The 25,989-nt window shown below is 36.7% G+C and overlaps 1 protein-coding gene and 1 pseudogene across 1 annotated transcript; one reads left to right on the forward strand and one right to left on the reverse strand.

Moving 5' to 3' along the window:
* LOC133702012 (protein LNK2-like) overlaps positions 1 to 25,606 on the reverse strand; it is a 34,723-nt pseudogene extending 9,117 nt beyond the window's left edge.
* Positions 20,084 to 21,434, forward strand: LOC133701027 (DNA-directed RNA polymerase V subunit 5A-like). The gene is made up of 2 exons (XM_062124783.1): positions 20,084 to 20,368; positions 21,127 to 21,434. Exons 1-2 carry the CDS (start codon positions 20,084 to 20,086, stop codon positions 21,322 to 21,324), a joined length of 483 nt encoding a protein of 160 aa, XP_061980767.1. The 3' UTR covers positions 21,325 to 21,434.
* Positions 25,607 to 25,989: the final 383 nt, after the last annotated feature.

Consider the following 25,989-nt stretch of genomic DNA (forward strand, 5'->3'; position numbering starts at 1 on the left):
TGATGCCTGTTAATCATGGGGGAGACTTGCAAAATGATGAAAATGGTGGTTTTCTTAATGAGCCATTAGTTGGTGATCCTGAATCAGCTAATGATGATATTGATGTTATTCCTGAACAGGTTATGCAGGAAGCTCCAGATGAGCCACAATTGAGGAGGTCAACTAGACCTCGCCAACCTTCCACCAAATACTCTCCTCATGAGTATGTGCTGGTTACTGACGGGGGAGAGCCAGAATGCTTTGATGAAGCTATGTCACATGAGAAGAAAAGTGAGTGGTTGAAAGCAATGCAAGAAGAGATGAAATCCTTGCATGAAAATCATACCTTTGAGTTAGTGAAGCTTCCTAAAGGTAAGAGAGCGCTCAAGAACAAATGGGTGTTCAGGTTGAAAATTGATGAACATTGTTCACAGCCAAGGTACAAGGCAAGATTGGTTGTGAAAGGTTTCGGTCAGAAGAAGGGTATTGATTTTGAAGAAATCTTTTCACCAGTGGTCAAGATGTCTTCAATCCGAGTTGTGCTTGGCTTAGCTGCTAGTTTGAACCTTGAAGTTGAGCAACTTGATGTGAAAACTGCCTTTCTCCATGGTGATTTAGATGAGGAGATCTACATGGAACAGCCTGAAGGGTTTGAAGCAAAAGGTAAAGAGCAGCTAGTTTGCAAGTTGAAAAAGAGCTTATATGGGTTAAAGCAAGCTCCAAGACAATGGTACAAGAAGTTTGATTCTTTCATGGTGGATCATGGTTATGACAGGACCACTTCTGATCATTGTGTATTTATGAAAAGGTTTCCAGATGGAAACTTTATTATTCTCCTGTTGTATGTGGATGATATGTTGATTGTTGGCCATGATGCTAAGAAGATTCAGATGTTGAAGGAAGAGTTAAGCAAGTCTTTTGCAATGAAAGACTTAGGACCGGCAAAACAGATTCTTGGCATGAAGATCACACGTGACAGGAAGAAGGAGAAACTTTGGCTATCTCAGGAGAGATATGTCCAAAAGGTACTTGAGAGATTCAACATGAGCAACTCCAAACCGGTTTGTTCTCCACTTGCAAGCCACTTTAAATTAAGTTCTAAGCAGTGTCCTTCAAGTGATGAAGAAAGAGATGAAATGGAAAAGGTTCCTTATGCATCCGCAGTTGGTAGCTTGATGTATGCCATGGTTTGCACAAGGCCGGATATAGCTCATGCAGTTGGTGTGGTTAGTCGGTTCCTCTCCAATCCTGGTAAAGAACACTGGTCAGCAGTGAAATGGATACTCAGGTATCTCAAAGGTACTTCTAGTTTCAGCTTATGTTTTGGTAATGATAAACCTGTGTTGGATGGATACACAGATGCAGATATGGCTGGTGATGTTGATTCTAGAAAGTCCACATCAGGATACTTGATGAAGTTTGCAGGGGGAGCAGTCTCATGGCAATCAAGGTTGCAAAAATGTGTGGCATTATCCACTACAGAGGCTGAATATATTGCTCTTACTGAAGGGGGCAAAGAGTTGTTATGGATGAAGAAGTTCTTACATGAACTTGGCCTAGTTCAAGAGAACTTTGTGTTGCACTGTGATAGTCAAAGTGCAATCCATCTCAGTAAGCATCCTACTTTTCACTCTCGGTCAAAGCACATTGAAGTTAGATATCAATGGATTCGAGATGCTATGGAGATGAAGTCATTTGTTGTTGAGAAGATCCATACTGATGACAACGTGTCAGATATGATGACCAAACCTCTACCGAGAGAGAAGTTTGAGTTTTGTAGAAGGGAAGCAGGCTTATCAGAGCCTCCTAAATTGAAGCTTACATGTTGATCGCCAATATGGCGAATTCCTCACATGGTGCGTGAGGGGGAGATTTGTTGTGTGTGGTCCCGCACCATGTGATGGTGGGACCACCATATTAATTAGTAAGAGACAGCAAGGCAAGGCTGTCTCTTTGAATTAATAGAGGAGCTGCCACTGTAGAGGCAGTAGCAAAAACGGGAGAAAAACAAGAGAAAAAAGAAGAAGAGGCAGCAGAGCAGCCTGTGTTCGTTCTTCGATTTCCAGCTCGTTCACCGTTGGATCGGGCTGAGATTTTGACAGCAGCTTCTAGACACATTCCTCTTCATTCTGGACGGTTGGATCGAAGATTGGTGGTGTGAAAGCTGGCCGTTTTGACAGAAAACGGGGCTGTCAGTTTTGTGAGTTTTTCTCAAATAATTCTCCTTTAATCTTGTTGTAATCCGAGAATAAGTAGTTCTTGATGATATATATGTTGTATCCCTTAGTTGAATCTGAGGAAGAACAGTTGTGAACCCATTATTTGTGATAGTGGAAGTTTTTAGGTGGACTCCGGTCCCGTGGTTTTTCCCGCATCGGGTTTTCCACGTAAAAATCTTGGTGTTAATTTGTGTGATTATTTGCATTATATTTGATCATTGTTTGAATCTGTTTTTTACTGCACAAAGAGGGAAAAAGGATTGGGACTTGTGAATTGTGAATGTATTCCGCTTAATTGATCCGGTTAGTTGTCCCGAGTTTTCCCAACAAAATCTTTGGCAGATCGTTCTGTGGCGAACGAGGGCGGTGTTATACTGCAAACTCAAAAGCAATTTGTGACACAGATTACTCAAATTTATGCCACAAGTGTCAAGGGTGTAAATCTATCATGAAATCATCACGTCGTTGTTTTCCACTCGGTATAAAAAAGAAATCACACGCCTTGGAGGATAAATAAGCAATGCGAAAGTTAAATAAATTTATGAAGTTCACCAGCATAATTCACACTAATTCCCCTCTCTAACTTGCACCTCATCAATTTTTATTCCTTTACTCTCGAACGAAAATAATAATATCTAAGTTATTAAACCCAACTCGAATTATAATTCAAGTAGTGGGTTAACATAAATCAATAGAAAGTGATATTACTTTAGGAGTTTTTTGAAAAAACAAATTAAAATGATGTGAATTTTTTAAAATTAAATTGAGTTTTGATTGATCAAATAAGTTGGATTATACCAGGTCAAATCCTATCCAATTTAATTTAAAATTCAATCTAAGCTCTTAACTTACCTTGAGCCGGATTTAATAACACATTGACGTAACTTTAGACAAGTTAAGGCATGTTATCTGCATAATCAGATCAAATTCTCAATCTTTATTTATCATGATCACGATCCAACCCATTAATTTTAAATGAGCCTACAAAAGCTCTAACTTGCCATAAAAAATAAAACCTCATAGGCTCATCAGCACTTTACATCCTATTTTATAAAAGACACTCCAACATAATTAATTAAAATAATATTTGATATTGTGGTAATAATTATTTTTTAAAGTATTTTTTATTTAAAAATATATTTAAATAATTTTTTTTTTATTTTTAAAAATTAATATTTGACATTACATATTAAAACAATCTAAAAATATAATTTTTTTTAAAAAATTATTATTATTATTTAAGAAAAACTGTATCACCGTATAAACAAATCCAAAAACATAATTTTTTTTAAAAAATTATTATTATTTAAAAAAAATTGTATCACCATAAAATCAAATAATTTCTAAGAGTGACAATGACCAACAGAAATAAACCATGGCAGAAACTAAAAATACCTTTAACGGAAACTGTGCTTCGATTCACAACGTTTTCATCCTTGACCAATGCTTGACAGAGTAGACGACGGGTCAGAGCAGAGCTACCAGTCCTGCATTTCTCGAAGGATAGTTTTGGAAATGCCTTAAGACCGTGGCTAATATGCTGTGTATGTTTGATAATGCAGTGAATATAATTTTATAAAAATATTTTTCTATTAATAAATTATTTTTTAAAGAAATTTTCAATAATTTTGTTAAGAAATTTGCGTGGCCAGACATTTTAAAGAATGATGCTAAATTTGGAGTTGCATAGGCAGCTGCTGGCTCCTCTTGTATCATTTGGGTTTGGCATCGTTTGTTCCCTGCCGTTGTCTATTCTCCGGTCGTCGAAGCTGACTGCAATCCTCCGACTCTATTCTCATAACCAGATGCTTCCTCTGTTTTCTCCTGGCATTAAAATTGTACAGCTGACCCTCAAATCTTATTGATGATATGCCTTTGGTCATTTTCATGAATGGTGCTTGGTGTTGTCCTCTAGTGTTTGCAGTATGGTAATTTGCTGGAGTTTTTGTAGTATTTGAATTGTGGGTGATTGAGCTGCAGAATTAGAGGGAATTGAATCCGTGCTATGGGTTATCATGTGATATCATCATTCATCAACAATTAATTGAATGGGTTTCTACATTAAATATTTTTAGTTTCTTAATCAATAATTGAAGTTTTTAATTGGAAGTGAAATTATTCTTAGAGAATAATGTAATTAAACTAAATCTTGGTTAATTGATTGCTAGCAAAAGTGTAAATATACATAGCTTGAAAATGAAGCTTATCTTCCACTTAATTTTATCAAATAATATAATTTTGAAATAAATTATTTATAGAGTAGTTTTGAGTGATATAAATCAAATAGGAATTAAATCATGTTAAAACATTTAATTTTGTTGTCCCTAGGTCCCTTCATATATTACTAACAGCAACATTACGTATCCTAACGCTTTATAAATTCCAAACCACTCATTTGAAACTAAAGCTTTGTATGTTTTTTATAAAATAAAATAAATCCTAAACTTCATATGGACTAAAATGTTTTTATAGAAAATATGAGGATTAAAAAACATTCATGAACATATATGAAAAGTTATTTTTGTCTCTATGGGGTAGGTATGATGTATTCGGGAATGGATATGGGTCTGGGCTTAGGATAATAGATATGGGTCTAGTAGGAGCACAGTATCTTTTAATGGTAAGGAATGAGCTACGCCTACCAGGCTGGTTGCTCAGTCCACTCACTTCTCTACTTGAGGCTTATATAGTTTATTGAAAAAAAATAAACTTGTATTGTTTTTTTTTTTCTAGAATTCATTTCCTTATAAAGCATGAAATTGTAACCAAATTTGCATTATCTATACAAAATAAAAGCAATAATCTTTTTTCAAAAACTCTACCATATTCCTCGACCAAAATATTTTTTGTTTTGTTTCTATACATATTATAATTAGTTACAAATATAATACCCAATTTAATAAAATCATATGAACAAAATTCCAGGACTTTCCATGGACAAAACCCAATTTAATATATATATAATTTAACTGGGTCCAAAGATATATATATATATATATATATATATATATATATATATATAGATTCAATATATTCATCTAAATGTATTTATCTGAATGCTATATTATCTTATAATTTAACTGGGTCCAAAGATAAATGACAACATTTATTTAAATGCTATTGATGATTGACACACAAAACCCTATTTTCATAGTTATGTTAATTGAAGGATAATAAATGGAAGAATGACAAATTGCCAGGTGGCAAGTTAAACCTCATCACAACAAATACTTTCCAGCAAATTGATTAATGGCTGTTACAACTAATTACAACAAATACTCTTCATTTCTTCTCTATAGTTATGTTAATGGTTAGAAAAAGTTGGAAATTATAATTTTAAAAATAAATTAAAAGACAAGTGATGATCAAATTAGAACTTGATATTTGATATAAAATATATTTTTCTTACCATTATAATAAAAATAGAATTTTTGTACATTTGTATCTATTCATGAACTTGAACAGAGAAAGAAAGAATACATCTTAATTGGAAAAGAATCAGTAGAGAAAAAAAGAATCGGCTTGAAACAAATAAAAAGAAAATGGAAGATGAAATATAAATCATGTAAGAATTAAGATTCTATAGGAATTTAATTGATATATGTTTCATGCGTGTTGTTTCAAATTGCATAAATATAAGGAAAATACATTTATACATATTATATTATAATGAATATATTTTGTTTTGTGCAAAATTGTCATTATTTTTTCAAATCAAACCCGATTTGAGTATTGAGCATAAAACAAATTTGGATTATTGAGTCATTTAATTAATTAGTGGATCTCCAATGAATCATTTTATTAAAATGATGTTTCGTTTTTTTTATAAAATAAATTTATTAATATTGATTTAATCAAGTTTGTATCAGGTTTTATGAGATTAAATAAATTATTAAAAATTGAACCAAGTAAATAAAATTTTATTTTATCAATATTTTTTTTAATTTCAATTTTAAACTTGATTAAGGCCATGACCCAGAGGATGTGCTTCCTTTTTTTCATTTTTCCTATATCAAAAAATTACATTTTTTTAGCAAAACACACGAGTTATATATATATATATATATATATATATATATATATATATATATATATAAAAAAATAAAAATAAAATTCAAACAAATTACAAATAATCTAATCAATTGATTAAAGTTGTGACACCTCATAGTACGTAGACGACTATATAATACTATAAGATATTTAACAATATTTCTTTTTATGAAGAGTAATATGTTGCGTGTCTATGTAATTTTTCTTTTAAACTGGGTTTAATACCAATATCAATGTGTAACTTTATACGTAGGGGCATGTCATAGGCAGAGTTTTGTAGGCCTATTAATTTTAAATGGGCCTACAAAACCTCTACTAGGCCATAAAAACTAAAACCTCAGATTCCCATCAATGATAGGTTCTATTTTGTAAAAGACATTTCAATAGTATTAAAATAATATTTAGTAACGTTATATTTGTTATTTTTTAAAATATTTTTTTATTTAAATTAATATTTTTTTATTTTTAAAATTTATATTTAATATTATTATATTAAAATAATATAAAAAATATAAAAATATATTATTTAAAAAATCTTGGTATCAAAGTGACAGTGAATAAGAAAAGTAAATCATGGTAGAAACCACGGATACCTTTAACAGCAATGGCGCTTCAGTTCATGGCATTTTCAGCCGCGACCAATGCCTGACAGAGTTGGTAGTCGACTGATCAGCACAGAGCTACAGGTACTACAATTCTCGAATGACAGTTTTGGAAAAGCTCAAAGACCATGGCTATAATGCGGCTGACACAGACCAGACCTCACTCGCTCACTCAATGAGCAGCTAGCTCTATTCCGTTTTCGAAAATAGCCCTGACCTTGATAGCCTCCGCTTCTCTGTTTCTCTCCGCTCCAATCCGTAGAAGAAGGTATGCTCATTATTCTCATGCTCATTTCGATTATTTTGTTGAATATTTTAATCACGTTTATGATATGGATTCTTATAATAAAATTTTAATTTAATTTGTTTATTTTCATGGGGGGTTTTAATGTAGAGAACATAGGAAGTGTAAAGGTGGCAACTTTTTTGCTTTATTTTATACTGTATTTAAAGCCAGTGCCTTTGAGGTTTTATGGCAGCCCATCAACAGTATTCTTAGTAGGATCTTCTCATTTATGGTACCAGCCTGTTGGGCCTCCCTTTTCATTATTTTGAGCGTAGTTGCCACCCACCTTTCTGTGGCTCCATGTTCCTACTCCAAACCATTCATATAGGTATCTTAAATGGTGTAACCTGAGCTTTGCCGGTTATGCTTTTTAATATATTTTTAAGTAAAATATACTTTTAAAAAATATTAAAAAAACAAACATTACTATACTGTCAAACAGATAATCCTTGCATGTTCCTACTCCAAACCTGCTTTTGTGCCACTGCAATGTTCTTTGGATTTACTTGGAATTGCTTCAATTGACATGAGAAACCCACAACCCAAGCCTTCAGAAGCAAGTGAACATAACCATAGTTCATAACAAGGAAGCATCCGCGTTTTGGAATCAAAATTCAGAAGCAAGTGAAAGTGGCCAATGTCACTCAAGAGAGCAGGCACTTAATGATTTAGCCCTGTTTATCTAAAGTTGTGCGAGTTCTCTGCATTGATGATTCCAGTGAATATGTACAGATCTTGTTTTCCTTCTATTTGTCCTTGGATAAACTTATTGCACTTGTTGAACAATCTTTGTCTCTCTCTCTCTTAGTTAAATCTAGCAAAATTTATCGTGTGTGTTGTGCCACTCATTTATGTTGGGAATTTCCGACCGGTGATGTTCTGATATTTGCTCATAGGAGGCTTAAGCACACTGACACAATATTTTACGTGGTTCGGCAAATCCGCCTACATCCACGGGAGAGGTCTATTTTATTAGAGATAGAGAAAGGATACAATAAATACATGTAGAGGAGGAGGATTACATCCACTCTACTCAACTCATCAACTCTCTTGCTGCACTTGCAGCTGCTGCAATGGCAGCAAGGTTGCTGCCATTGCAGCCCCTCACTTTCTCTCTTCTTCTCTACATTTCTTACAACTCTCACACTCTCATTTTGCTCTCTAATGTATGCCTCTATTTATAGGCATCTATGGCAGCTCATCTTGCTCTTTTGTCATCAATGGTGGCTGCCAAACTTACCAAACTTTGACATTAGACAATGGTTGTTGGCTGCCACCAACAACCCACCATTGCAGCCATCTTCTTTGACAATGGTGGCTGCTGCAATTGTGGGTTGTTGCACATTAATGGCAACCAACCTAACAATCACCCCCTTTGCCATTCATGTGGGGCAACTGTCCTCTTGCTTCTTCGGCACAGGCTTGCATCTTGCAGCTCTTCCAAGCTTACCATTCTGAGAGCGTCTGTGGCCGAGTTTACAGGTACTCGCCAAACCTTTCAATCATCAGAGTTACCAAAGCACACCTTTTCTCACACAAAAGGATCACTACAACCAGATAGTCTGTCACTTCACATCTGAAGAGTGTTAACGCTTGTCTCTGGAACACAACATTCCCCTTCGAGCGTATCAACCATGCTCGGTTCGGAATGATTCATCAAGCCTTACATCAAGGCTTACAACACCCCCTCAAACGGAAATTTCAATTTCCAAGTGCGACAGTCATTATCTGAGTATCTCAATATGATCACGAGCTCACCACTCTTCCAAGAGTCTACTCATCCAGGAGTTGCGCCTGCCCTCTGTTCCTCCCTAGGAACCACGCCTTACTTCTCCGTGAGTCTCTCGCTCTTAGTCGTAAGAGTCCAGGTAGCTCTCCACCTTCACCTATGGGGGCAGCCCATTAAAGGTTGATCCATATATGTCTTCATACTCTGAGTATTATAATGCCATTACCGAGCTCACCACCTTGACAAGAGTCAACTCGTTCTCGGAACCTGCGCATGCCCTTCTGCTTCTTCATAGCAGCCGCGTCTTAATGCTCCACAAGTCACACACTTATTGTCCAAGGCAAATGTCTTCTAGCTCATTGATCTTTAGCATGGGGGCAATATCCATGAAAGTCAATCCTGCATTTGTCTCCATACTCATCATAGCCACTTCATTGGCTATACACCTGTCCACTCATATCTAGCCATCACATTGGCTCTAGGGCGTTCTGAACTGGGCTTACATCGTGGCCCACACACCTTCTCCTTAGGTGTCTCCGCTCGTCGTCATGCGGCGGTCTGAACTGGGGCTTCTATCACGACCCTCACACACCTTCCATCTAGGTGTCTTCACCTTTCATAGGTGGTCGCATCCTCCTTCAGCTGAGATGCTTCAAAGTGGCTCCAGAATTCTCTACCACCATGTGCACTATGGGAGAGATAGCTGCCACTAATCACATAGAAAGAGAAACTTGCGGTATACACCTGTCCACTCATATCTAGCCATCACATTGGCTCTAGGGCGTTCTGAACTGGGCTTACATCGTGGCCCACACACCTTCTCCTTAGGTGTCTCCGCTCGTCGTCATGCGGCGGTCTGAACTGGGGCTTCTATCACGACCCTCACACACCTTCCATCTAGGTGTCTTCACCTTTCATAGGTGGTCGCATCCTCCTTCAGCTGAGATGCTTCAAAGTGGCTCCAGAATTCTCTACCACCATGTGCACTATGGGAGAGATAGCTGCCACTAATCACATAGAAAGAGAAACTTGCGGTATACTCCTCGCAATCCTCCACCTCGATTTCTATGTTTGGAGCTTCTATGCCTTTCTGCTTGACAGCTCCACCTACACCAACTCTCTCTGGTGTCTTCGCCTTTCGTCATAGGCGGTCGCCTTTTATCATAGGCGTTTGCACCCCCTCAATTAGGTGCCTCTGCAACAGCTCTCTTTCCATCCTTGCATGCATTGGAAAGGTCTTCGCCTGTTGTCTTCATCAAGAGCATAAGAGACTTCCTGTTGTACAAACTTTAACAGTCTCTGCTCTGAGCTTCATCTGGGAACTCTTCTTCTCCTTGCACCTGTTGTCTCATTACAGTACCTCGTTGGATCCTGCGGGTACTCCTGCACAATCTCCGTGTGCCCTCGTGCAATTTCTGTTCTCCAGATTTTCCCCTATTCCTTGCTTATGTTTGACAGCAGCTCATCCTGTCACAACACCTGTCCAAGTCAAAATAGGGTGCCAATCTTTATCCCCTTGCTGTATTTCTCTTCCATTATCAGGGTCTTTATCAATTCTCCCCTCGAGAAATCACAGTCACCGAATCTAACTTCTTTGGAGAAATCACCACTTCATCAGATCCTTGAACATATGGAACCCAACTGTTCCTTTGTGCCGTCATCCTGCTAGTCTTCAACTGTTTCATTACAAACTGCTATATATACGAAAATAGTACCATATGGATAATCCTTCCACTAAGCAAGTTCCCAGGAAAGATTGGAGGGGTCACAACGGTCCCGCTTAAAACCCAATCTCCTAGACAGAACTTCTTAGGCCATATCTATCCATCGTACTGTCTCTCCGTATATACAACCATTTGCTAGCTTTGTTGCGGCTTTCCTTTACAAGTGATCTGGGTATCTTGGTTTTATACCTGATTTCTCAACATCTGGTGAGACTACCAGTGCTTAGATTCGTCAAGATTGGTCTTCGTCAGTTTTCACTCTTCACCTCAAATTGTCCACATAACCGGGTGTCCAGAGTGTCCCAATTTTGCCTTCCCTCAAGGCAGTTAAAATTCTCCCCACTTAGCAGTTTAACACATGTAATTGGGTAAACATGTGCACATTCTTCTTCTTCTCTTCAACGACCACCATGATGACCTTCAGATGCCTCCTGATCGGGCAATCTCTCTATAATAATTCACCACCACCACTTTCGGTCTAAAATCTCAACGATCGGACCGTACCATTGCATCCGGAACGATCAAATTAGCTAGAAACAAGTCTGAAATCGTCCAAATCGCATTTTAGACGGCTAAGATTTGATCAAAACAATTCTGGCCTGATCAACGGCTCAGATTCAATCTCTGATCCGGTTGCAGATAGGATCAGCTACACTGGATCCTGTCCCTCGGCTCGCGGCTCGGCTCGGCTCCAATTCGGCTCGGCTTGGCTTGGCTCGGCTCGTGGCTGATGATGTGGCCGGTGGGTCCCACTTTGCTGACGTGTCTGATGACTGGTCGATGATGTGTCTGTTGACCGTCGCTGAAGTGTCTGCTGACTTTCGCTGACGTGGCTGTTGACTGGCGCTGACGTGGCTGTTGACTGGCGCTGACGTGGCTGTTGACTGGCGCTGACGTGGCACGTTGACTGGGCAGTCTCTTCGCCGGCTCATGAGGCCATTTTCCGACGTCCGATTTTGACGCCGTTTTCACCAGTGGCTTCGTCTCGGCCTCCTCTACACGGTGGTATGGTCAAAACACAATTTTGACAACTTTCATTTTTGAGCAAAAATCAAACACCACTTTAAACCATGTGCTCTGATACCAATTGTTGGGAATTTCCGACCGGTGATGTTCTGATATTTGCTCATAGGAGGCTTAAGCACACTGACACAATATTTTACGTGGTTCGGCAAATCCGCCTACATCCACGGGAGAGGTCTATTTTATTAGAGATAGAGAAAGGATACAATAAATACATGTAGAGGAGGAGGATTACATCCACTCTACTCAACTCATCAACTCTCTTGCTGCACTTGCAGCTGCTGCAATGGCAGCAAGGTTGCTGCCATTGCAGCCCCTCACTTTCTCTCTTCTTCTCTACATTTCTTACAACTCTCACACTCTCATTTTGCTCTCTAATGTATGCCTCTATTTATAGGCATCTATGGCAGCTCATCTTGCTCTTTTGTCATCAATGGTGGCTGCCAAACTTACCAAACTTTGACATTAGACAATGGTTGTTGGCTGCCACCAACAACCCACCATTGCAGCCATCTTCTTTGATAATGGTGGCTGCTGCAATTGTGGGTTGTTGCACATTAATGGCAACCAACCTAACAATTTATACTTGGATGTGTGTGTTTAGCTCTCCTTTTCATGAGTATTACGGGTTTTTTTTTTTTGCTGAGAAAACAACACATCCTAAATTCAAAGAGGAATAAAACATAAACTTGCAATGTAGTTAAGCTTAACAAGGAGTTTGCATAAATAAGCAGCGCAACATACTTACGAAATTTTGCAAGATTTAGCCGCTAGAGAGAGAGATGTTTCAACAAGTGTGGAAGACAAATGTAAAGGAAAACAAGAGAGTAGAAATTTTATGATTTTTTAAACAAATTACTGTTTACCATGACCATGATTTTTCGTAAGTACACTTCTTTTTACATAATCAAATGTTTGGTTGGATATTTCTCGATCGCATGTAGGGTGAAAATTGGGTTGGTAGTTCTGCCAGAAGTTCTTGAACAACAGAAATCTCTCCACCTGCAAATATCATGCATGTTAAAAATAAAAAATAAATTTTAAGAAATCATTGAAGCATCCATCCCAAATTGATTTACTGGATATACACTTACTTTGTACATCTCGTAATGGTATAAACTGGACTATATCACGCGAAGCTGCACGTCCAGCTGAACTTTCTAGGCTATCTCCTTTATCAGCATATGTAACAACAGGTGTTTACCATGACCATGATTCAAAGACAAATGTAAAGGAAAACAAGATTTAGCCACTAGAGAGAAAGATGTTTTTCAACTAAATCTCTTAAACAAATTACTGTTTACCATGACCATGATAAAGTTGTTCTTTAACCGTTAACCTTTTAACCCTTTATGATTTTTTAATTTACAAATTGTTTTCAAATTAAGGAAATTCTTAAGAAAATCTATCATATTATATATTTTTTTAATTTGACCCTTATAATTTTTTAATCTTTCAAATTTGATCTTTATTATTTTTCATTGCTATTTGTTTTTACAATTTCATCTTTCTTGAGATTTTTTTTCTATGAAATTGTATCCTCATTTTTTTGTTGCTATATTTTTTATTTTTGCAAGTTTTTTTATTAATCCCGGGTTTTGAATTACACAAGTTGCGAGTTTTAGAGTTGGACCGGGTTTAGTAGGTCCATTCGAGTTTACTTGTTTTTTTCTTCTTTCTTAAGCTGGTGTTTTTTTAATTTTTTTTAGTCTTGCTTTGTTATTTTTAACGGCCTATCTTCTATGGAGTTAGCCCTGAGTTTATCACTAGAATCATTAGTTTCAATGGGTTAACGTGAGATGATTTTTATTTTTTTTTATCTTTTTTTAATAAATTTATTTCAATTTTATCATTCAATTTTTTTTTCATACTTTTCTTTATATGAAACTAACTCAATTTTATATTCATGGTTGTGAAGTTGACGAGTTCACCTAATTTAATATGATTTTTTATATTTTTTTAAAATTATTTTTTTATACTTTCATTGTCAATATTAAGTTATTTGATAATACAGGAGGGCATTGCGTTTTTTTATATATTATTATTATTGTTATTTTTTTAGTTAATTTATTGTAGTTGTATTTTTATATATATATTTTGAACCAATTAGTTGTATCTCAGATTTGTTTTTATATAATATTATTTTTTTAAGTTAAAAAAATACTTCCTCTCGCAGTGGAGCACGGACAAATGTTCTAGGGTATGTTTTATAAGATATGATCCCAGACGATGTAGATTTTGTTAAGTAGTTTTGTGTATTAATTTGTTAATATGCATACTGCTACCTTGTGGAACTGAGTTACAAAGCTGAGTGGTACTTGCAGGTTCAAATGGTGTGAAGATTCCGAAACATTATTAATTTGTGCTCGAACTCTTTGCATTTCAGCATCCTTTACTGGTTGGTACAGGCCTTGACACGTCCTAGATGACTGGATGCTGCCGGATGTGACCTGGACCATAGCTTGATGCTGACTGGTTGGGCCTTCCTTTTCATTATTTTGAGCGTGGTTGCCACCCACCTTTCTGTGGCGCCATGTTCCTTCTCCAAACCATTCATATAGGTATCTTAAATAGTGCAGCCTGAGCTTTACCGGTTATGCTTCCTTTGAGGATGATTATTGTTAAATTATTTTTTGTTTTAAAATATATTATAATAATTTTATATTTTTTATAATTTTTAATATCAACATATTAAAATTATTTAAAAAAATAATTTAATATATTTTTAAATAAAATATATTTTAAAAAAACATATACACTACTACTATTATCTCAAACACACAATCTTATTCCATCTTAAAATCTGAGCTATTAGAATAGTTAAGTTAACTCATTAAATTTACAAGGTGGGAGTTGGATAACTTATTAAAAAAAATAAATCTTATATTAAAATAAAAAATTAAAAAAATTATTGAATAAAAAAACAACAAAACACTTATTCAAGTAATTGTATAAATATATAATAATATAATTTATAATTTATAATTTATTTATTTACTTTATCAATCTTCTTCTGCATCATCACATCACGTGAAAAGCTTGGCATTTAATGAAGTTTTTCCAACCAAACCCACTCTATTCAAAGATGAAATCTCGAGGTAAATAAATCAAAGACAAAACCGAGTAAAATGGAGTCCACTCCAGTCCAGAGCATAACATGGACCGCGAGAGAGAAGGCTTTAGGGAGTTGTGTGTTCAGTACATTTCTCAAGTGGAGGACTAAAAGCCATCCACTTGATTAATGGTAAACACTTCAGGCTCCTTCCCGCCCTTTTCCTCGCTCCATCCACTTGATTAATGGTACCCCACTGTTTAGATGAACAGTGTTTCTTGAACCGCGTCCGATTAAAAAAATTTAATTTTTTTTAAAATTATATTTATTTAAAAAATTAGTATTTAATATTATTTAATAATACTATATAAATTAGAAGGAAATCGCATAATGATATAATATTTGTGAAATTTAATTGCAATTCTAATTTTATAACCTTAATTTAAAAAGCATGTTTAACCAAACACATTAAACTATTTTTTATTCAACCTTAATTTCAACCATAATATTAACTAAACATTTATGAATATCCAACCAACCTAAACAGTTAAATAAATACTAAAAGACATAAATTGAAGTTTTTATAATATTTATAGCAATGTTCATCAGCTCATTTATAATTCATAATTTATTTATCAATGAATGAAAAGTAATAAAAGAAAAGGAGAGAAGAAATAAAGTGAAGTCTTCTTCTGCATTATTAGCGCATCACGTGAAAAGAAAGATTGGCATATATAATAAAAGTTATTCCAATCAAACCCATTTTTTCGACGATGGGATCTCTTGGCAAATAAAGCGAGGACAAACCGAGTAAAATGTGGCATACACGCATACACCAACACTAATTTGAGATATTTTTTTTACTTTGGAGTTTACAGGCAAATAAAGTGATGGAAGAAGGTCTTCTTCTGCATCATCACATCACGTGAAAAGCTTGGCATTTAATGAAGTTTTTCCAATCAAACCCACTCTTTTCAAAGATGGAATTTCTAGGAAAATAAATCAAAGATAAAACCGAGTAAAATGGAGTCCACAGCATAACAAGGGTCGGAGAGAAAAGGCTTTTGCGAGTTTTAATTTTTTTTTATGAAGGGTAGTATGTTGGCTGTATATTTAATTTTTTTAAAATCATATATATCTATCTAAAATTATTGATATTTAAAAATTATATGAATTTTTTTTGTTAACGATTCGTTCCACTGTTCTTCGAATTAAGCAAATACTATGCAAAGCTTCAAGTTTTTCCATTTTAAAATGTTTAATGAGTTCAGTTCTTTGAAATATTGAAAGTAACGTACACCAACTAATTTATAATTTATTTATTTACTCTATCAATGAAAAGTGATGGACGGAAGAAGAGAAAAGAAAGAAAGCGAAGTCTTCTTCTGCATCATCACATCACGTGAAAAGCTTGGCATTTAGTGATGTTTTTCCAATCAAACCCCCTTTTTTCAAAGATGGAATTTCTCGGAAAATGGAGTCCAGAGCATAAAAAGAGCCGAGAGAGAAAAGGCTTTTGCGAGTTCTGTATATTTTTCTGTGGTGGTCGGAGCTATTATGTTGCTGACACTGGATAGAGAGACTTCAACCACCGATCAAATTATTTTTATTGACCTTTTGTGCTGTTTGTCACTTTCCTTCGCTCTTTCTCTCTTTGCACCATAAACACGGTTTTGCTGTCAAATTCACATATAACCAAATACCTTGTTTTTGTTATCTGCATTAAAAAAGCAAAAACTGCTAAAAAAACAAACACATTTGATCGATGAACATGTTTTTAAGTTGTTTTCTTAACTATTTTTAAATTAAAAAAACATTAATCGATGAATAATTATATTTATAAAGAAGTTTCGGAATAAAATGATCCATCTACATGAAAAACAAGGTCATTTTTACAGGTGGAAGATAAAACCAATAAGACCTAATCCTATTGAATTGCATCTTGTTATTCAAAACAAACAATCAGTATCTTTAATAATGATTAAGGATATTTTTATTTTCACAATTCAACTGTAATTTTTAATATAATGATTTTTTTTATTATAACTTGCTCCACAATTCTTTTAGAGTTAAACAAATACTACGCAACATTCTAGTAACCCAATAGAAATTAACATGTCTGTTTCAACAACAAAATCATATATTATTATAAACATTATAACACAGCTTAGTATACTGTTTTTTTCACTCGCACTTTTCTTTTCAAAGTGATGGATAGATAAGGATAGGGATGAAAATAGATACTCATGTATCAAGTTTTACATTATCAAGATCCGAATCCAAAAGTGCTATTTAAATTTAACTCGAACATGAATAAATATGAGTTTTTTATACTCAAACCCGATCTGATCAGGTTACTCGAAATAATTTTGATATGGGAACAAACCAACATCAAATTAGAACAAATTGGTCATAACCGAGAAAAGTAAAGCCCAGAACGAAGAAGAAAATATGAAAAAACGTTAGTTCCCTGATGCGCTCCAGTTTCCGATTGCTTCCATCAATGGTTTTCTAGTGTTTCACAAAAGAGGTTACGATCTTGGGTAACATCCAAATTCCATCTATGGAAGGATGCAACCAAAACTTGGCAAATTCTCGTAACATGTCTTTCCTTGTTCTCTGAAATCTGTAAAGAAGCTAGCAACAGCCATGTCCATGAACGCACGACGGGAAACCTGAATTCTTTATAAAAAGCTTGGTATAAATATATTTCTTCTTAGACATTAATTATTCATGCAATTGAAGTTGAGTTTGGGTTAGGTTTTGGATATGGCATAGTAATATCCAACCTGATCTGAAACTTAATTTTTTATCTTCGAGTTTTACATCAAATCCACTTGAATTAAAAAAAATTCTTAATTATTTGAATAAGTTCAAGACAGTATCCATATAATTCAAGTGAAATCGGCCCGAGGAGGATATACAAGTAGACTTCTAGTTTTCTCAAATATTTCAATTTTAATGATTGGGCAAGAGAGCAAAAATACCATATTAATATTTTTTTTCTTTTATGCAAATAAAACATATCTTTTCTCACTAGCACATATTCATCCCAACTTAAAAATACATTTTTAATAACGTGATTATACGATGAGGTCCCCACTTGTCAGGACAGCTTTGGCACCTCCTTCAATCCTAGTTTGGGAAACAGAAGCACTCTATCACCATTAGTTTTCACCGAGGAAGACAGCACCCCCCTTCCCTCCTCCTGTGCTGATGAGAGAGAGATACAAAGGATTTGCCCACCATTGAAGTATGCAACTGTCTATGGTTAGCCTTCCACTTTCGTGATGCAAGCAGCGACCAAGCCCTGCCTTACTGTCAGGTTTGCTATTTTTGCAAGTAGACAAGAACTCCAGGGCACTGCATAAAGAAATGATTGATTCACGAAGCCTGACTTCTTTGAATTTGAAAGATTAGAATCATTGGAAGAGAAAGAAGAAAAGGTGTAAATGACAGCGGAATGCTATTATACAATCTGCCAAGGTAATGCCAAGTCTACTTGCGAGGTCTTTATGTCATAATTGTTAAATATTAGATTGTTGCCGCGTACCAAGCAAAGAGGTTTGTTTATTTGAATATTAGAGCCAAGATCCGAGTTCAACAGCTTGCGAGGTTTATTTGTTAATTTAAAATTCAATCCGAGTTGACAGGTAGGCGCATGTCATGGGTGGAGTCGGACCAAATTCTCAATTTTTATTCATGGGAGATCATGATCCAGCCCATTAATTTTAACTGGGCGTACAAAACTTTGACTGGCCATAAAAAAATAAAATCTTATAGGTCCATAATGATTTTAGGTTTAATTTCCAACACTATTAAGATAGTGTTTACATTAATTTTTAAAATATTTTTTTATTTAAAATATATTAAAATAATATTTTAAAAATTTATATTTGATATCAATATATTAAAAAAATATATTATTTTAAAAAAATTGTCTCATCGCAAAAAAAAAAAAATTAACAGTGAATAACAAATATAGTGTGTGTTTGGTAGTACGGTGACTATTATGGTTGTGGTTTGAAAAAAATAGTTTTATAAAAAGTGTTTTTAGTCAATGGTTGGTTTGGAAAAATATATGTTTGATTAAAATTGTGGTTGAAATTGAAGTTGAACAAAAAATAGTTTATCGTGGTGGCTCAATTTGATGTTATGGTATAATTATTTAAAAAGAATTCATTCATAATATTAATAAACAATTACATAAAAAGTAATCTTACAACCATTAAAATTTTACAAAGAGATCTAAACATATTAGAACAATAATTTATAATTGTGTCATTAAACTTGCAGTAATTCCATCACATACGTAATCCATTCACGAAGGCCTGTGGTGCCCTTGCATTTAAAAACTTATGGCTCAATTTGATGTTATGGTGACCACTATATGGATCAGAAAATCCATATTCATTATGATATCTTGAATCAATCAAGTAGTATTTATGTAAATACAAATATTTTTTTTATAAATTCAAAAAAAAAAAACATTAATTATCATACACACACATATATTTTAGGGTTGTTGATTGCAGTAACACAGTTTGCTTTTCTTCTTCCGTTTCTTTTGATAAAGAGAAATGAATGAAACATTTGCAATTTAAACTTTCAAGAGTAAAAACAGTTGATTTATCAAAGGAAATCCACATATCTGTTTGTCTAAAGATTGGTCACTACAATAAACATAACTTTCTACATCTACGTTTCACTGCAAGGGACAGAGTGAGGCGTCGTTAGTTGACTGCACACCAACCGTTGTTTTGCTAGCTTTTCATTTCGACGAGAGACCTGCGGAAAGTCGTCACGGCCTCAGAAGGTTCAGCCGAGGGATTGGAGGGGGGGCTAGCCAGGTTCAGTGTCAGTAGGACATATAAATTAACTAACAGAAGATCAGAGCAGTAAAGACAAACTAACCCGTTGGAAATTTCAGCTGTGGAGTTTGAATGAAGCACGTCTAATGTCCATGTTTAGGGGTTGTTGATTGCAGTAAAATGAGTTGCTGTTGTTCTTGTTTTTCTGTTGTCAAGGCAAAATGAATGACAACCGAATGTGAATAAAGAGACGCAACCATCACTTTAATTGTTGTTGGTTGTGTAGCAGTAATTGTTTCCTGAACGGTTGTTGTGTGCAGTGAAGAGAAATGAATGCAAAGAATGGACGAGAAGAGTAATAACAGAGAAGAGGATAAGTCGGTAATTTTCCATCTCTGTTATCTCTGGAAGTTCAACCTGTGGTTGAACTTGCAAAAAAGTAGTATTTTACTGCTTCTCTAAAATCACGGTCCTACCTCATTTTACTGATGGGACCCACGTTTTAATTTTTTATAACATGTGGTAACCAAACACATATTTCAGTGTGTTTTTAAAAAATACAAACGCTACCGCTTAGGCAAACGCTACCGCTTAGATAAACGGAGACCATGGCAGGAAGCATGGATACCTTTAACAGCAATGGCGCTTCAGTTCACGGCATTTTCAGCCGCGACCGATGCCTGACGGAGTTGGTAGACGACAGGTCGGAACAGAGCTACAGGCACTACATCTCTCGAAGGACAGTTTTGGAAATGCACAAAGACCGTGGCTATGATGTGGCTGGCACAGGCCTCACTCGATCACTCACTGAGTTTCGTTCCATTTTCAGAAATAGCCCTAATCTTGATAGCCTCCGCTTCTCTGTTTCTATCCGCTCCAATCCGTACAAGAAGGTATGCTCATTAATCTCAAGCTCATTTCGATTATTTTGTTGAATATTTTAACCACGTGGATTCTTATAATAATAATTTAATGTTTTTTTAATTTAATTTGTTTATTTTCATGGGGGGTTTTTTATGTAGAGAACATAGGAAGTGTTAAGGTGGCAACTTTTTTGCTTTATTTTATACTGTATTTAAAGCCAGTACCTTTTGATTTGGTTTGGAAGTATACTGTTTAAAATTGATGTGTTTTTTTTTTTTTAGTTTTGGTTTGTTGAAAATGGGTTGGTGCATATGCAAACAAAAGGGTGTTTTATGATTTTTGTTTTTTAAGATTTATTATGGGTTTTGTTTGTTTACTTGAATAAAGAAACCTTTCTGAAGAGAGAAATTCAATCGTGCTCTTTTTTTATTGCTTATTTCTTGCATTTTTATGACTTATTCTAGGGGTAAGCTTCCTGTTTTTTTTACAAGTTTTGTTCTTTGTTGGAAACATTGCTTGATGAATTGTTAAGAAAATTTGGGCTTGCAAATACAGCAGGGAAAAGACTATCTTCGAATTGGATTTTGCGGGACCAAAGACTGGGATGTTTTATGTTTTATTTTTTACTCATTTTAAGTTTTCTTAAAAATCTCATGCTTGTAGCCTGTAGGAACTTGTAAAAGTTGGAATTCTGATACAAGAACAGCTCTTGTTTAAGTAATTTCTGCAAGCAAAATTTGTATGGAAATCCTAGTCATAATTTTATTTTTTTTAACCTGGTCTGCAGAACCTGGTCATCTTCATGGGAACTGATGAAATTAGAATAGCAAATATCAGGGCTGTATATGGTCAAATTCTTAGCAAAGAGAGTATACAAGGGCTGATACTGATCTTGCAAAGCAAAATCAACTACTTTGCCAGGAAAGAGCCGGAGAAGTTTCAATTCAAAGTGGAGGTTTTTCAAGTACATCCCCCTGTTGTCTAAATAAATTTTCAGACTGCAGATTTGTTGTTAGACAATTAGAAAGAACTTTGGGTGGCCAGACATTTTAAAGAACGATGCTAATTTCTAGCCACAAGAGGTCATGCTACAACTGATTAGTTGTCTAAATGCTAATTTTCATACTGCAGGCTTGTTTCTTTGAATATTGTTGGGGATTCCGACCGGTGATGTACTGATATTTGCTCTAAGGAGGGTAAGGCACACTGACACAATATTTAACGTGGTTCGGCAAAACCGCCTACATCCACGGGAGAGAGTCATTGTATTAGAGATAGAGAAAGGGTTACAATACATACATGTAGAGGAGGAGGATACATCTACTCAACTCAACTCATTAGCTCTCATTGCTGCATTTGCAGCCCCTCTTTCTCTCTTCTTCTCTTCTCTTCACTTTCTCACAACTCTCACTCTCTCATTTTTCTCTCTAATGTATGCCTCTATTTATAGGCATCTATAGCAGCTCATCTTGCTCTTTTGTCATCAATGGTGGCTGCCAAACTTACCAAACTTTGACATTAGACAATGGTTGTTGGCTGCCACCAACAACCCACCATTGCAGCCATCTTCTTTGACAATGGTGGCTGCTGCAATTGTCAATGGTTGTTGCACATTAATGGCAACCAACCTAGCAATCACCCCCTTTGCCATTCATGTGGGGCAACTGTCCTCTTGCTTCTTCAGCACATGCTTGCATCTTGCAGCTCTTCCAAGCTTACCATTCTGAGAGCGTCTGTGGCTGAGTTTACAGGTACTCGCCAAACCTTTCAATCATATGAGTTACCAAAGCACACCTTTTCTCACACAAAAGGATCACTACAACCAGATGGTCTGCCACTTCACATCTGAAGAGTGTTAACGCTTGTCTCTGGAACACAACATTCCCCTTCGAGCGTATCAACCATGCTCGGTCTGGAATGATTCATCAAGCCTTACATCAAGGCTTACAACACCCCCTCAAACAGAAATTTCTATTTCCAAGTGCAACAGTCATTATCTGAGTATCTCAATATGATCACGAGCTCACCACTCTTCAAAGAGTCTACTCATCCAGGAGTTGCGCCTGCCCTCTGTTCCACCCTAGGAACCACGCCTTACTTCTCCTTGAGTCTCTCGCTCTTAGTCGTAAGAGTCCAGGTAGCTCTCCACCTTTAACCATGGGGGCAGCCCATTAAAGGTTGATACATGTCTGTCTTCATACTCTGAGTATTACAATGCCATTACCGAGCTCACCACCTTGACAAGAGTCAACTCGTTCCCGGAACCTGCGCATGCCCTTCTGCTTCTTCATAGCAGCCGCGTCTTAGTGCTCCACAAGTCACACACTTATTGTCCAAGGCAAATGTCTTCTAGCTCATTGATCTTTAGCATGGGGGCAATATCCATGAAAGTCAATCCTGCATTTGTCTCCATACTCATCATAGCCACTTCATTGGCTATACACCTGTCCACTCATATCTAGCCATCACATTGGCTCTGAGGCGTTCTGAACTGGGCTTACATTGTGGCCCACACACCTTCTCCTTAGGTGTCTCCGCTCGTCGTCATGCGGCGGTCTAAACTGGGGCTTCTATCACGGCCCTCACACACCGTCCATCTAAGGTGTCTTCACCTTTCATAAGTGGTCGCATCCTCCTTCAGCTGAGATGCGTCAAAGTGGCTCCAAAATTCTCTACCACCATGTGCACTATGGGAGAGATAGCTGCCACTACTCACATAGAAAGAGAAACTTGCGGTATACTCCTCGCAATCCTCCACCTCGATTTCTATGTTTGGAGCTTCTATGCCTTTCTGCTTGACAGCTCCACCTACACCAACTCTCTTTGGTGTCTTCGCCTTTCGTCATAGGCAGTCGCCTTTTATCACAGGCGTTTGCACCCCCTCAATTAGGTGCCTCTGCAACAGCTCTCTTTCCATCCTTGCATGCATTGGAAAGGTCTTCGCTTGTTGTCTTCATCAAGAGCATAAGAGACTTCCTGTTGTACAAACTTTAACAGTCTCTGCTCTGAGCTTCATCTGGGAACTCTTCTTCTCCTTGCACCTGTTGTCTCATTACAGTACCTCGTTGGATCCTACGGGTACTCGTGCACAATCTCTGCGTGCCCTCGTGCAATTTCTGTTCTCCAGATTTCTCCCTATTCCTTGCTTATGTTTGACAGTAGCTCATCCTGTCGCAACACCTGTCCAAGTCAAAATAGGGTGTCAATCTTTATCCCATTGCTGTATTCCTCTTCCATTATCAGGGTCTTCAATTCTCCCCTCGAGAAATCACAGTCACCGAATCTAACTTCTTTGGAGAAATCACCACTTCATCAGATCCTTGAACCTTCGGAACCCAACTGATCTCTTGTGCCGTTATCTTGCTAGTCTTCAATCGTTTCATTACAAACTGCTATATATACGAAAATAGTACTGTATGGATAATCCTTCCACCAAGCAAGTTCCCAGGAAAGATTGGAGGGGTCACACTGGTCCCGCTTAAAACCCAATCTCCTAGACAGAACTTCTCAGGCCATATCTATCCATCATACTGTCTTTCCGTATATACAACCATTTGCTAGCTTTGTTGCGGCTTTCCTTTACAAGTAATCTGGAATATACTAGTTTAATACATGATTTCTCAACATCTGGCGAGACTACCAGTTCTTAGATTCGTCAAGATTGGTCTTCGTCAATTTCACTCTACACCTCAAATTGTCCAGTTGATCGGGTGTCCAGAGTGTCCCAATTTTTCCTTCCCTCAAGGCAATTAAAATTCTTTCCACTTAGCATTTTAGCACATGTAATTGGGTAAACATGTGCACCTTCTTCTTCTTCTCTTCAACGACCACCATGATGACCTTCAGATGCCTCCTGATTGGGCAATCTCTCATTAATACTTCACCACCACCACTTTCGGTCTCAAATCTCAATGATTGGACCGTACCATTGCATCCGGAACGATCAAATTAGCTAGAAACAAGTATGAAATCGTCCAAATCGCATTTCAGACGGCTAAGATTTGATCAAAAACAATTCTGGCCTGATCAACGGCTCAGATTCAATCTCAGATCCGGTTGCACGTAGGATCAGCTACACTGGATCCTGTCCCTCGGCTCGCGGCTCGGCTCGGCTCCAACTCGGCTCGGCTCAACCCGGCTCGGCTCAACCCGGCTCGGCTCGTGGCTGATGACGCGGCAGGTGGGTCCCACGTTGCTGACGTGTCTGCTGACTGGTCGATGATGTGTCTGTTGACCGTTGCTGAAGTGTCTGCTGACTTTCGTTGACGTGTCTGTTGACTGGCGCTGACGTGGCACGCTGACTGGGCAGTCTCTTCGCCGGCCCGTGCGGCCGTTTTCCGACGTCCGATTTTGACGCCGTTTTCACCAGTGGCTTCGTCTCGGCCTCCTCTACACGGTGGTATGATCAAAACACAATTTTGACAACTTTCATTTTTGACCAAAAATGAAAACACCACTTTAAACCATGTGCTCTGATACCAATTGTTGGGAATTTCGATCGGTGATGTTCTGATATTTGCTCAAAGGAGGGTTAAGCACACTGATACAATATTTAACGTGGTTCGGCAAAACCGCCTACATCCACGGGAGAGAGTCATTGTATTAGAGATAGAGAAAGGGTTACAATACATACATGTAGAGGAGGAGGATACATCTACTCAACTCAACTCATTAGCTCTCATTGCTGCATTTGCAGCTGCTGCAATGGCAGCAAGGCTGCTGCCATTGCAGCCCTTCTTTCTCTCTTCTTCTCTTCTCTTCACTTTCTCACAACTCTCACTCTCTCATTTTTCTCTCTAATGTATGCCTCTATTTATAGGCATCTATGGCAGCTCATCTTGCTCTTTTGTCATCAATGGTGGCTGCCAAACTTACCAAACTTTGACATTAGACAATGGTTGTTGGCTGCCACCAACAACCCACCATTGCAGCCATCTTCTTTGACAATGGTGGCTGCTGCAATTGTCAATGGTTGTTGCACATTAATGGCAACCAACCTAGCAAATATTACAGGCAAGATGCCTCCCTCCTGCTGCAAGCAATTAGAATTGTATCACCAGGCCTATAAGGAACAGTAACCAAGATCAGTTTTTCTTTTCCGACTGAAAAATACATGAAGAGAGAAGTCACCATATGTACCTAGCCGCAGAGACAGCTGTTTCAGTGCTGGGGAAAACTCCAGGCTCTGATAAATCTTTGGCAGATCGTTCCTCTCGGAGCCACAAGCGAGGATGACATGCCAAGTAACGGTTGGAGTTCTTTAACATCTTGAAAACCACAGAGCCAAATGTAGTGTCACCTAATATAATCATTGGAAACCTATGCAACCACTGCCAATCCAGTTCTTTAACTTAAGTTTCTCATTGAAAATCTATCAAATCTTCTTCAGTTTTCGAATCTTAAGTAAGCAATGCGAAAGTTAAATAAATTTATCAAGTTCACTGCCATAATTCACACCAATTCCGCTCTCCAAATCTTGTTGGAGTGGGTTAACTTAAATCAACTAAATTGATGTAACTTTAAGATTATTTTAAAAAAATTAAACTGGTTTTTTATAAAATTAACTAAGTTTTATTATATCAAATTAAATTATATCAAATTTAATTTAAAATCCAAGATAACAAATTATTATATTAACCTACATTAAACA

The sequence above is a fragment of the Populus nigra genome, chromosome 8 (assembly GCF_951802175.1).
Source record: "Populus nigra chromosome 8, ddPopNigr1.1, whole genome shotgun sequence".
Lineage (NCBI taxonomy): Eukaryota > Viridiplantae > Streptophyta > Magnoliopsida > Malpighiales > Salicaceae > Populus > Populus nigra.